The following is a 16140-nucleotide window of genomic DNA, read 5'->3' on the forward strand; positions in this document are numbered from 1 at the left end:
TAAGGATATATAAGATTTGAACAGCACATTATAACAAGCTTGATCTAAGGTACATATATAAAACCCTACATCTGTCAATTAAAGAATATACATTCTTCTCTAGGAGACACAGACCATTTAAAATACTGTACATGAACCAGGCTCCAGAGCAAATCTCAACAAACACTAACGAACTGATGTCACGTAGTCCTCAACTTTAAAATATTAGCTTAAAAAAAGAAAATCACTGTGCTAAATCACCAAATAAAGAAAGTAGATAAGAAAAATGAGAGGAGGCTGGTTTGAAAGAAAGTCCAAAGAGGCTCTAGAAAGCTCTCTCTTCCTGCCATGTATGGCATAATCTTCCGTATTTTTGAATGTGTTTTTTTACAACGCTTTAAAAAGCAAGAAAAATACTTAGCTTGAGGGTCATACAAAAACGATCTGGCCTGTGGTTTGTAATTTGCTTACATCTGGAAGAAGGTCCTCCTCATTCTGTCATATGTTGTCTCTGCAGTCTGATAGCTGGCTCCTTACTAGCTCTTCCTGAAAATAAATCTGCCAGTCAAAAGTTCTACCCAGGTACATCTGCAAACCAGGAAGCAGGCACTCACCAGAACCCAACCAGGCTGGCACCCTGATCTCAGACTTCTGGCCTTTAGAACTGTGAGAAATAAATTTCTGTTGTTTATAAGCTACCCAGTCTATGATATTTTGCTATAGTAGCCTGAACTAAGACCCTAGATTTCTTCCCATTACAATGATTCTCCAAATTTCAGTACTCTGAACTCTTTCTTTCAACTTATTCACTGCAGCATAAAAGACATTTAGTATACAGACAAGTATTAAGTATACAGCTTAACAGAACACATACTCTGACTACAATGCAATTAAATTAGATATAAATCTTAAAGGATAACCAAAAAAAAACCCCATACGTTAAAGAAGAAATCATAATGGAAAAAATTTTAAACTGAGTACTGAACAACAGGCTATAAAATTTGTAGGAAGGAGTTAAAATGTATTTGGAAATTTTTAACATTAAATACTGTCTGTTAAAAAGAAGGCTAAAGATCTGAAGACCAAAGTTAAGGACTCACAATGCCTGACTTCACTTATTATAAAGCTACAGTTATTGAGACTATTTGATATTGGTAAAAGACAGAAATACAGATCAGTGATTTAGAATAGCCCAGAAGTAGACCCACACATATATGGTCAATTAATTTTTGACAAAGATGCAAAGGCAATTCAACGGAGAAAGGATAGCCTTTTCACCCATATAGCTACACCAAGATCAAGATACAAAATGTTACTATTTTTTAATTATTAAATTTATTTTTTCTGGTAAGCATTTTGGTTTTGTTCTATGAATGCCACATGCCATATCCCCTTATAAAGAATCCAGAAGGAATATATCATAAGATTAAGTGAACCCTGGGAGTTGTACTCAAAGGCCATTTCTTTAATTTTTTCCTAGTTGTATGACTTTTGGCAAGTCAGTTAATTTTTCATTTTCCCTTTATTTTTCTATTTCCTTAAGTCTCCTCTCCCCCTTTTCTCTAAGGTTTTTCTGAGAATGAAACATGAAAATGTAAATAAAGAATATGGTCAGTAAAGAAATTTGGGGGGATAATGGAAATGTTCTGTATTTTGTGGTGGTGGTGGTCCCACGGGTATAAACATTTGTCAAAATTCATCAATTATGCACTTAAAATGAACGTAGGGACTTCCCTGGTGGCGCAGTGGTTAAGAATCCGCCTGCCAATGCAGGGGACACGGGTTTGAGCCCTCGTCCAGGAAGATCCCACATGCCGCAGAGCAACTAAGCCCGTGCGCCACAACTACTGAGCCTGTGCTCTAGAGCCTGCGAGCCACAATTACTGAGCCACGAACCACAACTACTGAAGCCTGCACGCCTAGAGCCAGTGCTCTGCAACAAGAGAAGCCACTGCAATGAGAAGTCCACACACCGCAACGAAGAGTAGCCCCCGCTCGCCACAACTAGAGAAAGCCCGTGCATAGCAACAAAGACCCAATGCAGCCAAAAATAAATAAAGAAATTAATTAATTAAAAATGAATGTAGTTTGTCATACATAAATTATATCTCAGTAAATGGATTTAAAAATGTAAAATAATGTAGACGCTCCTGGTGGGTGAGAAATAATTGCTAATTTGTTCCTTTATCCCCTTCCTTTTTTACCTGAGAGGAAAAAATGCCTATTTTTAAAAACAGTCACTCACTATTCCCTCCATGAAAACTTCTAAAAACTTCCTGAGATAATTATAAGGTTATTTCTCTGCCTCTCCTCCTCCATACTAAATCCCAATATCTTTCACTTTTCCTGTGAATTTTACTTTCCTATCCTTTAGTAAGATTTTAAATCTAGATTCTATACCTCTCACACTTCAGTTAAGTAACAGAAACAGAGTAATTGATGCACATGCTACAAAGTATCTTTAGATGTTAGCTCTGCTAAAATCTATGGACATTATTGGTAGTGCTGTTTTTCGTTCACATATTAAAAGAGGTTTATTATAACCTCCTTAAATCCTGTTCAACCAAACTCACACAAAGCCAGCTATACAAGTACTATTTTCAAGTCTTTTATTGATCACTGGCTATAACTATACTCCCAAAGTGAATAATATTATTTTAAAACAATAATGGCTAAGATACCCTTCTTTTTAAAATTTGCTGCTACCATTAGAAAAACTTAACTCTTCATTTTCTTTTTAATATATCAAATGAAGTTTTGGTACCAACACAGTTATCATGTATTATTAGTATTCTAAATGTATTATCAGTATTCTAAATGTATGTATTATCAGTATTCTAAATCAAAGCAAAATATCTCATGTTGCTTTTCTTACATTAGTGAATTCTATAGCTGTTTTGCCAGTAATAAGTATAGACTGTCTTCCCTAAATTGCTAAAATCATAGAGAGTTCACTAAAATGGATTAAAAAATCTGAATAGGCTTGAAGCTACCACTACCAATTTTCAAAATAAACACTTTTGAGATTGTGATTTGCCACTTTGCTTTGTTTTTATTTTAAAACCATAATTTTGTTCTATATAAATATGAAGTGTTCCTCACACTTTTTCATCTTATACTCTTTGTTCAATATTTATCACTTCTCAAAGAAGTTAGTAGATGATAAAAAATAAAATCACCCTCTCCCCCAGTCCATTTCACTCACCTACAAAACGGGCTGGGAATAGTAGGTATCACATAACAAATCCCTCCATTCAGGCAAAATGACCTATGACTGGGACCACAGGGCTCTTCATGATCTAAAACATATACATAAATAAAATAGAGAAAAACAAATTATAGTTTTTCTAATAAAACAAGGAAAAGGACCAAGTATCTTACACTGAAGTAGTAATTCTAAAAATCAGAACGAAGAATTGTTTCTTAAAATGAAGGACTTAATCTTATTCCTTATTTGATAAGCAGGGACTTCTATCCCTTTGAGGAAAAAAATTAATCTGTCTTGAAGATATGGTCATTAATTATAATGGAGTTAAAAGCTATATTACAGAAATAGGGAATCTCTATAATAGATTAAAAGGAGGCGACTATGATCTTAAAATAAATAGTGGCTTTTCTCATTTAGTACATAGATTCTGCAGCTTTGCTTAGAGTTCTTCTGTCCCAAGTGTATATTTAGATTCCTATCTTTCCTTTAAGGTCTCAAATACATTAAAGTCTGAAATTGTTGTGGGAAAAAAATTTAGATTATTAAATAAATTCTGATGTCCAAAATCATCTTTAAATATTTCTACATATGACAATTTTAACATCAAAAAAACAAGAATATAATCTTATTAGGTTTTGGTTTGCAAAGGAATTTTAGGTAATAACTAGTAACTATAAAGACATATCTAAAGTTCTCAGTAAAATTGAAAACCTAAGTCATCATCTGATATATAGCAAAAATTTTCAGAATATTAAGAAAATAAACCTCCATTTCTCTCTTGCTTCCTTTCTCTCCTCCTCTTTCTCCATCCTTTCTTCCTTCTTTATCTTTGACCTTTCCTTTATGTTCTTTCTCTCTTTGCCTTCCCTTTCTCTCTTGGTACCTCTCCTTCCTTCCAGCCTCTACCTCCTCCTCTACCATTAAAAAAAAAAATCCCACCAAAACCATCAGACAGAAAAATTTAGAAATAACATAGTAGAATTCATTGAGTCATTATACTACTGTATACTACTATTTATGATTAGAAAAGCAAATTGCTGAATGCTTTATCTTTTGGTCCTGAAGGGGGAATCACATTGCTTTAAAATCGCACATTGTTGGTTCCTGATTGGTTCTGTCCAGAAAGTGACATAGAATCTATTGTGAAGAAGAAAATGGCATTATTCCAATTTAGCATTTTAAAAAGTAGCATACTAATTTTAAAAAGTTATCTAGCATTTATTTGCCACTAAGATATCAATACCCTTAAGATGTAACTGCTATAGAACCAGATGTCTTCACTATCAGAATTTGAAATTTTAAAACTTTCCTTTTACTTTAGAATTGAGAAGATTCTGTTTCACCATCACATTACAATTATAAAAGTATAAAAATGTAAAGAGGAAAACAGAACTACAAAGAATTTAAGTGGAAAAGAAGAAAGTAAACCAACCAGAACAAATCTTTTAGATTTTTTCTTTTTTACATAATGCCATGCTTCTTAACAACCAAACAACTTTTAATAAGATAATTCTTACAACTCTTCAGGAATAATTTGGCTAACAAATAAAATCCCAGTTGACATTACATTATGCTAGAATCACGGAAGTCATCACATAGGGTTTCTCCATTGAGGGTGGAGTGTCAACTTTATCGCAGAATGCTTCCTGTGGCTGAAATTAATGTCCTTGTTTTTAATAAGATTACAACCAGTCATGACTCAGCACTTGCTATTTTATCAGTAAAGAATACTCATCTAACCTGAATCACTATCTCTGAATCTATTTTTATTCTGATTTCATTTACTTATTTGTAAAGTTGTTATCAGATTTAGAGTAAGCCAGAATTTGTCAGTTTGTAAAAAGTGATAAAATATAGGTCTAAAATAAAATAGTTTCATGTTATAAAGGAAGGTCTTTCAAAACCAAGGTATTCCATATTTCTAGGACAATTTTAGATGGGGAAAAATATAGCCTTGTGTTAATATACATTTGTTTTTTGGTTCTATTTCTATGTGACACACATTGACAAAAGTATAAACTTACAAGAAATTACCTGTTGGCATCTTAATTTTTAAATAGTTTCATTCTTGGTCAAAAGTTTAGGGTTGAAAAACAGCACCTAAAATTAACAATTTAGGAAAAATTATCTTCTTTTGAGAGCATTATAAAATGTCAAATATTGTAACAGTAATATTCTTTTAAACGATGAAAATAAGACATTTAAAGGCTAGGGACAAAATTCTTTGGTTAGAGCATCCATTTTTTTTAGATACTTATCACATATCAATAAAAAAATCTGAACAGATAAAACTAAAAGATCAACAAGCAGTATAAATGCACCAGATACAAATCATTGCCTAAATAATATAACGTACTCTTAAATCTCTCTCTGAATAAACGTCTAATGTTTTACTTTTAATAAACATTGTTAAATTAGTAGTATACTATATGAGATTATATATGAAAGATATGAGTCAGTAAGTGAAACTGAATGACCTGAATTGACATTTTAACTTTTTCATAAAGCTTATTTGTAAATTGACTTTAACAGAACAACTTTCTATTTTTCAGTTTATTAAAAATGGCCAAAAAACACACTATAGAAAAAACTAATAGCATTTAAAAGGTTTGCATTTCTATAGAAACTTTAAAAATTTTATAAAAGTACTTTCAAATTTACTGTAGATTGCGCATTACATTTACCAATATACAAATGCCTTTTAAAAAATATCTGGCATCTAGCAAAGCAAAGTAGCTATATATGAAGTTATCTGCTATAACAGAAACAAAGGAATTACAAAATACAGTTGAAAAGATGACAGATTTATACTTACATTATGATTACATGCTCTCAATTTCTTTTTATAAAAGAGACTCACTCCTGACTTAAGCAGAAAGACTTTGTAACAGAAATCTCAATCAACAACTTCCTATTAACACAGGTGTAATAATCAAGGCCTTCTCTCAAAGCCAGTCACTCTTTCTTAAACAGACAAGCAATGAGAGAGAGAAAGACAGAAGTTAAACCCATTTAATTTGAAATAATCACTGGCTCATCATATGAGTTTCTTTTTCTACAGAAACAAGGCTTACCTCAATAAAAACTCACATTCATACAAACAATAAATTTTGTTGGATATGCAGCATTTCAAAAGTTTTTGAACAATGCAGTCTGGAGCAGCTGTGCCTTGCCCTTTATAACATGTCAAAAATCTGATTTATATGGCTGCAGTGTGCAGTGTGGGCGCAGTGGAGACAAAGACCAAGGTGTGCACAGAGGTCAGGCTCCAGCCAAGGGAACCACCCCTTTCAGTCCACATGTTCAGAGTTGCAAATGGAGCAGAATTTTATTTAGAAAAGAAGTCGTACTAAAAGCTGCACTCTCAAATCACTGTCCAATTCTTTAAGTTATAAAGTAAACCACACTCTTTAGACTCCTAATTTATCTCTGCATGTCTGAATAATTCCAAAGTGTTGTACAACTTTGTGAAGAAAAGGAATTTGAATATGGAGTTAGTGGACAAGTGTTCCCTGGGGTTTTTCAAAAAAAGGAATTTCCTTACAAAACGCATAACGTTTATACAAACGGTGATTTGAAGTACTTATAAAACTGAAAGAAGGTATTAGTTACAATACAGCACGTGTACAATGACATGTGCAATATGAAGTGAATATAATCACTGAACATGACTAATACTGATGGCAATATAACCATCTGCAAACTATAACACAGCTGTAATACATGCATTAAGGGAAGCTATGAGGTTTAAAAATCATAAATAACTTAAAATATTGACAAAAACTATAATTTTGTTTAAAATGAAGTACGGGGTTCTTCAGCACGTAATTACCTAAAGTATGCCAACCATTCAGATGGTTATCTTTTCTAAAACCACAATTCAGACGTGACTCCTTGTTTGATGTAAAACATGGAAACGAGTACATTTGCTCTTTTAAGAAAATATTAAAATAATCTCATATAATTCATATTCTGAGAACAATTCTTTTCATTACTATTATCTTCCACATTCAAAGGCAATTTTTACATAGTTACAATCTTATACATACACACACATACATATATACACACACATATATATAAAATTTTGTTAGCTTACAGTGTTTCAATTTTAAAATGATATTTTTATGAAAAATCAGTCACCTTTATTATTTGATTTGAACTATGGAACTATGATGCTGTCCACTAACATGAAAATGACTACTAAATTGTATGTGAGAGATAATAATCTGTGACTTCATTCAGGATATTCAAGATGTATTTATTAGGAGACATATCATGGCAGTTGGTTTGGTATTAATAATTTTTCACACAATACAAATAAACTTAACCTTTGAGGCTACATGATTCTAAAGAAGAAGACCTAACGTTTTTCAAGTTGACTTTTCACTCTAAATAAAAGCCATGGTCTTTAAGAATAATTTATTTGTTCATGCATCTATCAACAAATATGTTGTAAGTGGCCTGCTATTGTTAACAAATAATAGACACATGAACAAAAACAGGTAACTACAAAAATGTTGTAGGCTGACATATAAACCATATTTCGGCTTAAAATGATAATTTCATGCAATTCAACCAAATATAGTCTCACAGACACCTATTTATGTCACTATAATAACACACAAAAAAACAAAGCTTAACTATTAAGGAGAATCAGAGAAAGATTCCAAGAGGGAGTTTTATTTGTCCTGAGCCTTGAAGAATGAGTAAGAGTTTGTAAACAGAGATGGATGAACATTCCAGACAGAGGTAACAGCATGTTCAAAGGCACAGAAGAAAGAAAATCCTAATGTATTCAGATAACTGCAGGTAGATTACAGGTGTGCAGAGTATGTGTGTGGAGTGTATGTGAGTTCATAAGAGGATAGGATGGTGGGGGAAGGAGTGGTAAGAATAGATCTTGTAAAATAAGCAGGGTTCAAATAGTGACTCTATCTGAAAGGTAATGGGGATACTTTGAAAGGTATTTAGCAAAGAAGTGGCATGATCACATCTACAGTTTAGAAAATTCATTTTGATAGTGGTGTAGAAAATAGATTGCAACCTGCCAAGGAACTGGTATCAGAGAAAACTATTTGGAGGATATTTTAACAATCAAGAATAGTGAAGAAACAAAGCAATGGGAATGAGGATAAAGGAGAGAATTAAAGATATACTTAATAGGTACACCCACAGAATGGGAGAGCAGGGTACAAAAGAAAGAAAAATCAAGGCTAACATTCAAGTATCCATTAGAGAAATGTATATTAAAACCACAATGAGATACCATTTCACACCCTACTAGAATGGCTAAAATAAAAATGACAGACAATAACAAAGAGAAACTAGACCTCTCATACATTGCTGGTGGGACTGTAAAATGGTACAGTCACTTTGCAAAATAATCTGAAAGTTTCTTAAAAAGTTAAACATAAATTTGCCATAAATGTATCCAAGAGATATGGAAATATGGGTCCACACAAAGATAGGAGTGTAATGCTTAGAACATTATTCATAATGCCCCAAGCTAGAAAACAACTCAAATGTCCATCAACTGATAAACAGATAAACAAAATGTGGTACAACCATACAATGGAATACTACTCAGCAGTAAAAAGGAATGAAGTATTGGTACATGTTACAACATGAATTAACTTCAAAAACATGCTAAGTGGGGGGAGACCTTCAAGATGGCGGAGGAGTAAGACGTGGAGATCACCTTCCTCCCCACAAATACATCAGAAATACATCTACATGTGGAACAACTCCTACAGAACACCTACTGAACGCTGGCAGAAGACTTCAGATTTCCCAAAAGGCAAGAAACTCCACATGTACCTGGGTAGGGCAAAAGAAAAAAAAAAAACAGAGACAAAAGAATAGGGAAGGGACCTGCACCTCTGGGAGGGAGCTGTGAAGGAGAAAAAGTTTCCACTCACTAGGAAGCCCCTTCGCTGGCGGAGACGGGGGTTGGCGGGGGGGAAGCTTCGGAGCCACAGAGGAGAGCGCAGCAACAGGGGTGCAGAGGGCAAAGTGGAGAGATTCCCGCACAGAGGATTGGTGCCGACCAGCACTCACCAGCCTGAGAGGCTTGTCGGCTCACCTGCAGGGGCGGGTCGGGGCTGGGAGCTGAGGCTTCGGCTTCGGAGTTCAGATCCCAGGGAGAGGACTGGGGTTGGGGGCATGAACACAGCCTGAAAGGGGCTAGTGCACCACAGCTAGCCGGGAGGGAGTCCGGGAAAAAGTCTGGAACTGCCTAAGAGGCAAGAGACCATTGTTTCGGGGTGCGTGAGGAGAGGGGATTCAGAGCACTGCTTAAACGAGCTTCAGGGATGGGCACAAGCCACGGTTATTAGCGTGGACACCAGAGACAGGCATGAAATGCTAAGGCTGCTGCTGCAGCAACCAAGAAGCCTGTGTGCAAGCACAGGTCACTATCCATACCTCCCCTCCCGGGAGCCTGTGCACGCCACCACTGCCAGGGTTCTGTGATCCAGGGACAACTTCCCCAGGAGAACACACGGCATGCCTCAGGCTGGTGCAATGTCACGCTGGCCTCTGCCAGCGCAGGCTAGCCTCGCATTCCGTACTCATCCCTCCTCCCGGCCTGAGTGAGCCAGAGCCCCCAGTCAGCTGCTACTTTAACTCTGTCCTGTCTGAGCGAAGAACAGATGCCCTCAGGCGACCTACACGCAGAGGCGGGGCCAAATCCAAAGCTGAACCCCAGGAGCTATGCGAACAAAGAAGAGAAAGGGAAATCTCTCCCAGCAGCGTCAGGAGCAGGGGATTAAATCTCCACAATCAACTTCCTGAACCCTGCATCTCTGGAATACCTGAATAGACAACGAATCATCCCAAAATTGAGGCGGCAGACTGTGGGTGATTTTGCCTGTATAGCTTTGCTTTTACCATTTCTCCTAGATTTCTGTCTGTCCTTTTTTTTTTTTTTTGGTATAGTTTTTAGTGCTTGTTATCATTAGTGGATTTGTTTTTTGGTTTGGCTGCTCTCTTCTTTGTCTTTTTTTTTTAATTACTTTTTAATTTTTTTTATTTTTAACAATTTTTTTTATTTTTTAATAACTTTATTTTATTATATTTTATTTTCTTCTTTCTTTTCTTTCCCCTTTTCTTCTGAGCCGTGTGGCTGACAGGGTCTTGGTGCTCTGGCCGGGTGTCAGGCCTGTGCCTCTGAGGTGGGAGAGCCGAGTTCAGGACACTGGTCCACAAGAGACCTGCCGGCTCCACGTAATATCAAACAGCGAAAGCTCTCCCAGATATCTCCATCTCAACGTTAAGACCCAGCTCCACTCAACGACCAGCAAGCTACAGTGCTGGACACCCTATGCCAAACAACTAGCAAGACAGGAACACAACCCCACCCATTAGCAGAGAGGATGTCTAGTATCATAATAAGGTCACAGACACCCCAAAACACACCACCAGAAAGACAAAATCCAGCCTCATCCACCAGAACAGAGGCACCAGTCCCCTCCACCAGGAAGCCTACACAACCCACTGAACCAACCTTAGCCACTGGGGACAGACACCAAAAACAATGGGAACTACGATCCTGCAGCCTGTGAAAAGGAGACCCCAAACACAGAAAGTTAAGCAAAATGAGAAGACAGCGAAACATACAGCAGATGAAGAAGCAAGGTAAAAACCCACCACACCAAACAAATGAGGAGGAAATAGGCAGTCTACCTGAAAAAGAATTCAGAGTAATGATAGTAAAGATGATCCAAAATCTTGGAAATAGAATGGAGAAAATACAAGAAACGTTTAACAAGGACCTAGAAGAACTAAACAGCAAACAAACAATGATGAACAACACAGTAAATGAAATTAAAAATTCTCTAGAAGGTATCAAGAGCAGAATAACTGAGGCAGAAGAATGGATAAGTGACCTGGAAGATAAAATAGTGGAAATAAGTACCACAGAGAAGAATAAAGAAAAAAGAATGAAAAGAATTGAGGACAGTCTCAGAGACCTCTGGGAAAACATTAAACATACCAACATTCGAATTATAGGGGTCCCAGAAGAAGAAGAGAAAAAGAAATGGACTGAGAAAATATTTGAAGAGATTATAGTTGAAAACTTCCCTGATATGGGAAAGGAAATAGTCAATCAAGTCCAGGAAGCACAGAGAGTCCCATACAGGATAAATCCAAGGACAAACATACCAAGATACATATTAATCAAACTATCAAAAATTAAATACAAAGAAAAAATATTAAAAGCAGCAAGGGAGAAACAACAAATAACATACAAGGGAATCCCCATAAGGTTAACAGCTGATCTTTCAGCAGACTCTCTGCAAGCCAGAAGGGAGTGGCAGGACATATTTAAAGTGATGAAAGGGAAAAACATACAACCAAGATTACTCTACCCAGCAAGGATCTCATTCAGATTCGACAGAGAAATTAAAACCTTTACAGACAAGCAAAAGCTAAGAGAATTCAGCACCACCAAACCAGCTTTACAAAAAATGCTAAAGGAACTTCTCTAGGCAGGAAACACAAGAGAAGGAAAAGACCTAAAACGACAAACCCAAAACAATTAAGAAAATGGTAATAGGAACATACATATTGATAACTACCTTAAATGTAAATGGATTAAATGCTCCAACCAAAAGACATAGACTGGCTGAATGGATACAAAAACAAGACCCATATATATGCTGTCTACAAGAGACCCACTTCAGACCTAGTGACACATAACAGACTGAAAGTGAAGGGATGGAAAAAGATATTCCATGCAAATGGAAATCAAAAGAAAGCTGCAGTAGCAATTCTCATATCAGACAAAATAGACTTTAAAATAAAGACTATTACAAGAGACAAAGAAGGACACTACATAATGATCAAGAGATCAAACCAAGAAGAAGATATAACAATTGTAAATATTTACGCACCCAACATAGGAGCACCTCAATACATAAGGCAAATGCTAACAGCCATAAAAGGGGAAATCGACAGTAACACAATCATAGTAGGGGACTTTAACACCCCACTTTCACCAATGGACAGATCCAAAATGAAAATAAATAAGGAAACACAAGCTTTAAAAGATACATTAAACAAGATGGACTTAATTGATATTTACAGGACATTCCATCCAAAAACAGCAGATTACACTTTCTTCTCAAGTGCTCATGGCACATTCTCCAGGATACATCATACATTGGGTCACAGATCAAGCCTTCGTAAATTTAAGAAAACTGAAATCATATCAAGTATCTTTTCTGACCACAACACTATGAGACTAGATACCAATTACAGGAAAAAATCTGTAAAAAATACAAATGGAGGCTAAACAATACACTACTTAATAACCAAGAGATCACTGTAGAAATCAAAGAGGAAATCAAAAAAATACCTAGAAACAAATGACAATGGAAACACGACGACCCAAAACCTATGGGATGTGGCAAAAGCAGTTCTAAGACGGAAGTTTCTAGCAATACAATTCTACCTCAAGAAACAAGAAACATCTCAAATAAACAACCTAAACTTACACCTAAAGCAATTAGAGAAAGAAGAACAAAAAAAACCCAACGTTAGCAGAAGGAAAGAAATCATAAACATCACATCAGAAATAAATGAAAAAGAAATGAAGGAAACAATAGCAAAGATCAATAAAACTAAAAGCTGGTTCTTTGAGAAGATAAACAAAATTGATAAACCATTAGCCAGATTCATCAAGAAAAAAAGGGAGAAGACTCAAATCAATAGAACTAGAAATGAAAAAGGAGAAGTAACAACTGACACTGCAGAAATACAAAGGATCATGAGAGATTACTACTAGCAATGATATGCCAATAAAATGGACAACCTGGAAGAAATGGACAAATTTTTAGAAAAGCAAACCTTCCAAGACTGAACCAGGAAGAAATACAAAATATAAACAGACCAATCACAAGCACTAAAATTGAGACTGTGATTAAAAATCTTCCAACAAACAAAAGCCCAGGACCAGATGGCTTCACAGGTGAATTCTATCAAACATTTAGAGAAGAGCTAACACCTATCCTTCTCAAACTCTTCCAAAATATAGCAGATCGAGGAACACTCCCAAACTCATTCTACGAGGCCACCATCACCCTGACACCAAAACCAGACAAAGATGTCACAAAGAAAGAAAATTATAGGCCAATATCGCTGATGAACGTAGATGCAAAAATCCTCAACAAAATACTAGCAAACAGAATCCAACAGCACATTAAAAGGATCATACACCATGATCATCTGGGGTTTATCCCAGGAATGCAAGGATTCTTCAATATACACAAATCAATCAATGTGATACACCATACTAACAAATTGAAGGAGAAAAACCATATGATCATCTCAATAGATGCAGAAAAAGCTTTTTGACAAAATTCAACACCGATTTATGATAAAAACCCTTTAGAAAGTAGGCATAGAGGGAACTTACCTCAACATAATAAAGGCCGTATATGACAAACCCACAGCCAACATCATTCTCAATGGTGAAAAACTGAAACCATTTCCTCTAAGATCAAGAACAAGACAAGGTTGTCCGCTCTCACCACTATTATTCAACATAGTTTTGGAAGTTTTAGCCACAGCAATCAGAGAAGAAAAAGAAATAAAAGGAATCCAAATCGGAAAAGAAGTAAAGCTGTCACTGTTTGCAGATGGCATGATACTATACATACAGAATCCTAAAGATGCTACCAGAAAACTACTAGAGCTAATCAATGAATTTGGTAAAGTAGCAGGATACAAAATTAATGCACAGAAGTCTCTTGCATTCCTATACACTAATGATGAAAAATCTGAAAGAGAAATTAAGGAAACACTCCCATTTACCATTGCAACAAAAAGAATAAAGTACCTAGGAATAAACCTACCTAAGGAGACAAAAGACCTGTATGCAGAAAACTATAAGACACTGATGAAAGAAATTAAAGATGATACAAACAGATGGAGAGATATACCATGTTCTTGGAGTGGAAGAATCAACATTGTGAAAATGACTATACTACCCAAAGCAATCTACAGAGTCAATGCAATCCCTACCAAACTACCACTGGCATTTTTCACAGAACTAGAACAAAAAATTTCACAATTTGTATGGAAACACAAAAGACCCCAAATAGCCGAAGCAACCTTGAGAAAGAAAAACAGAGATGGAGGGATCAGGCTCCTGGACTTCAGACTATAGTACAAAGCTACACTAATCAAGACAGTATGGTACTGGCACAAAAACAGAAATATAGATCAATGGTACAGGATAGAATGCCCAGAGATAAACCCCCGCACATATGGGCACCTAATTTACAACAAAGGAGGCAAGAACATACAATGGAGAAAAGACAGCCTCTTCAATAAGTGATGCTGGAAAAACTGGACAGCTACATGTACAAGAATGAAATTAGAACACTCCCTAACACCATACACAAAAATAAACTCAAAATGGATTAAAGACCTAAATGTAAGGCCAGACACTTTAAAACTCTTAGAAGCAAACATAGGCAGAACACTCTATGACATAAATCACAGCAAGATCCTTTTTGACACACCTCCTAGAGAAATGGAAATAAAAACAAAAATAAACAAATGGGACCTAATGAAACTTAAAAGCTTTTGCACAGCAAAGGAAACCATAAACAAGACGAAAAGACAGCCCTTAGAATGGGAGAAAATATTTGTAAATGAAGCAACTGACAAAGGACTAATCTCCAAAATTTACCAGCAGCTCAGTATCAAAAAAACAAACAACCCAATCCAAAAATGGGCAGAAGACCTAAATAGACATTTCTCCAAAGAACATATACAGATTGCCAACAAACACATGAAAGGATGCTCAACATCACTAATCATTAGAGAAATGCAAATCAAAACTACAATGAGGTATCACCTCACACCTGTCAGAATGGCCATCATCAAAAAATCTACAAACAATAAATGCTGGAGAGGGTGTGGAGAAAAGGGAACCCTCTTGCACTGTTGGTGGGAATGTAAATTGATACAGCCACTATGGAGAACAGTATGCAGGTTCCTTAAAAAACTAAAAGTAGCACTACCATATGACCCAGCAATCCCGCTACTGGGCATATACCCTGAGAAAACCAGAATTCAAAAAGAGTCATGTACCACAATGTTCATTGCAGCTCTATTTACAACAGCCAGGACATGGAAGCAACCTAAGTGTCCATCACAGATGAATGGATAAAGAAGATGTGGCACATATATACAATGGAATATTACTCAGCTATAAAAAGAAATGAAATTGAGTTATTTGTTGTGAGGTGGCTGGACCTAGAGTCTGTCATACAGAGTGAAGTAAGTCAGAAAGAGAAAAACAAATACCATATGCTAACAGAAATATATGGAACCTTAAAAAAAAAAAAAAGTTCTGAAGAACCTAGGGGCAGGACAGGAATAAAGACGCAGATGTAGAGAATGGACTTGAGGACACGAGGAGGGGGAAGGGTAAGCTGGGACGAAGTGAGAGAGTGGCATGGACATATATACACTACCAAATGTAAAATCGATAGCTAGTGGGAAGCAGCCGCATAGCACAAGGAGATCAGCTCGGTGCTCTGTGACCACCTAGAGGGGTGGGATAGGGAGGGCGGGAGGGAGATGCAAGAGAGAGGAGATATGGGGATATATGTATATAAATAGCTGATTCACTTTGTTATAAAGCAGAACCTAACACACCATTGTAAAGCAATTATACTCCAATAAAGATGTTAAAAAAAAAAGAAGACAATGGGATAACATTTGAAGTGTTAAAGGTAAAGAATTTTGAACCTAGACATTTATAACCAATAACATATCCTTTAAGTTTAAAAAAAAATTAAAACAAAACATGCTAAGTGAAAGAAGCCAGTCACATAAACCACATATTGTATGATTCCATTTATAAGAAATCTTTAGAAAAGGCAAATCAAAAGAGACAGGAATAGATTAATGATTGCTTAGGACTGGGGCTGGGA

At 35.9% G+C, this 16140-nt stretch overlaps 1 protein-coding gene across 3 annotated transcripts in view; it reads right to left on the reverse strand.

The window, feature by feature from the left end:
• NRG4 (neuregulin 4) overlaps positions 1 to 16140 on the reverse strand; it is a 126389-nt gene that overhangs the window by 72825 nt on the left and 37424 nt on the right. For all 3 annotated transcript variants that reach the window (XM_061181868.1, XM_061181869.1, XM_061181870.1), the window contains 2 exons: positions 5222 to 5287; positions 3185 to 3278 (listed from right to left, as the gene is read on the reverse strand). In XM_061181868.1, coding sequence (XP_061037851.1) covers positions 3185 to 3278; positions 5222 to 5231 — 104 coding nt within the window. In that variant the 5' untranslated portion in view covers positions 5232 to 5287. The remainder of the gene's footprint in view (positions 1 to 3184; positions 3279 to 5221; positions 5288 to 16140) is intronic.

The sequence above is a fragment of the Eubalaena glacialis genome, chromosome 2 (assembly GCF_028564815.1).
Source record: "Eubalaena glacialis isolate mEubGla1 chromosome 2, mEubGla1.1.hap2.+ XY, whole genome shotgun sequence".
Classification (NCBI taxonomy): Eukaryota; Metazoa; Chordata; class Mammalia; order Artiodactyla; family Balaenidae; genus Eubalaena; species Eubalaena glacialis.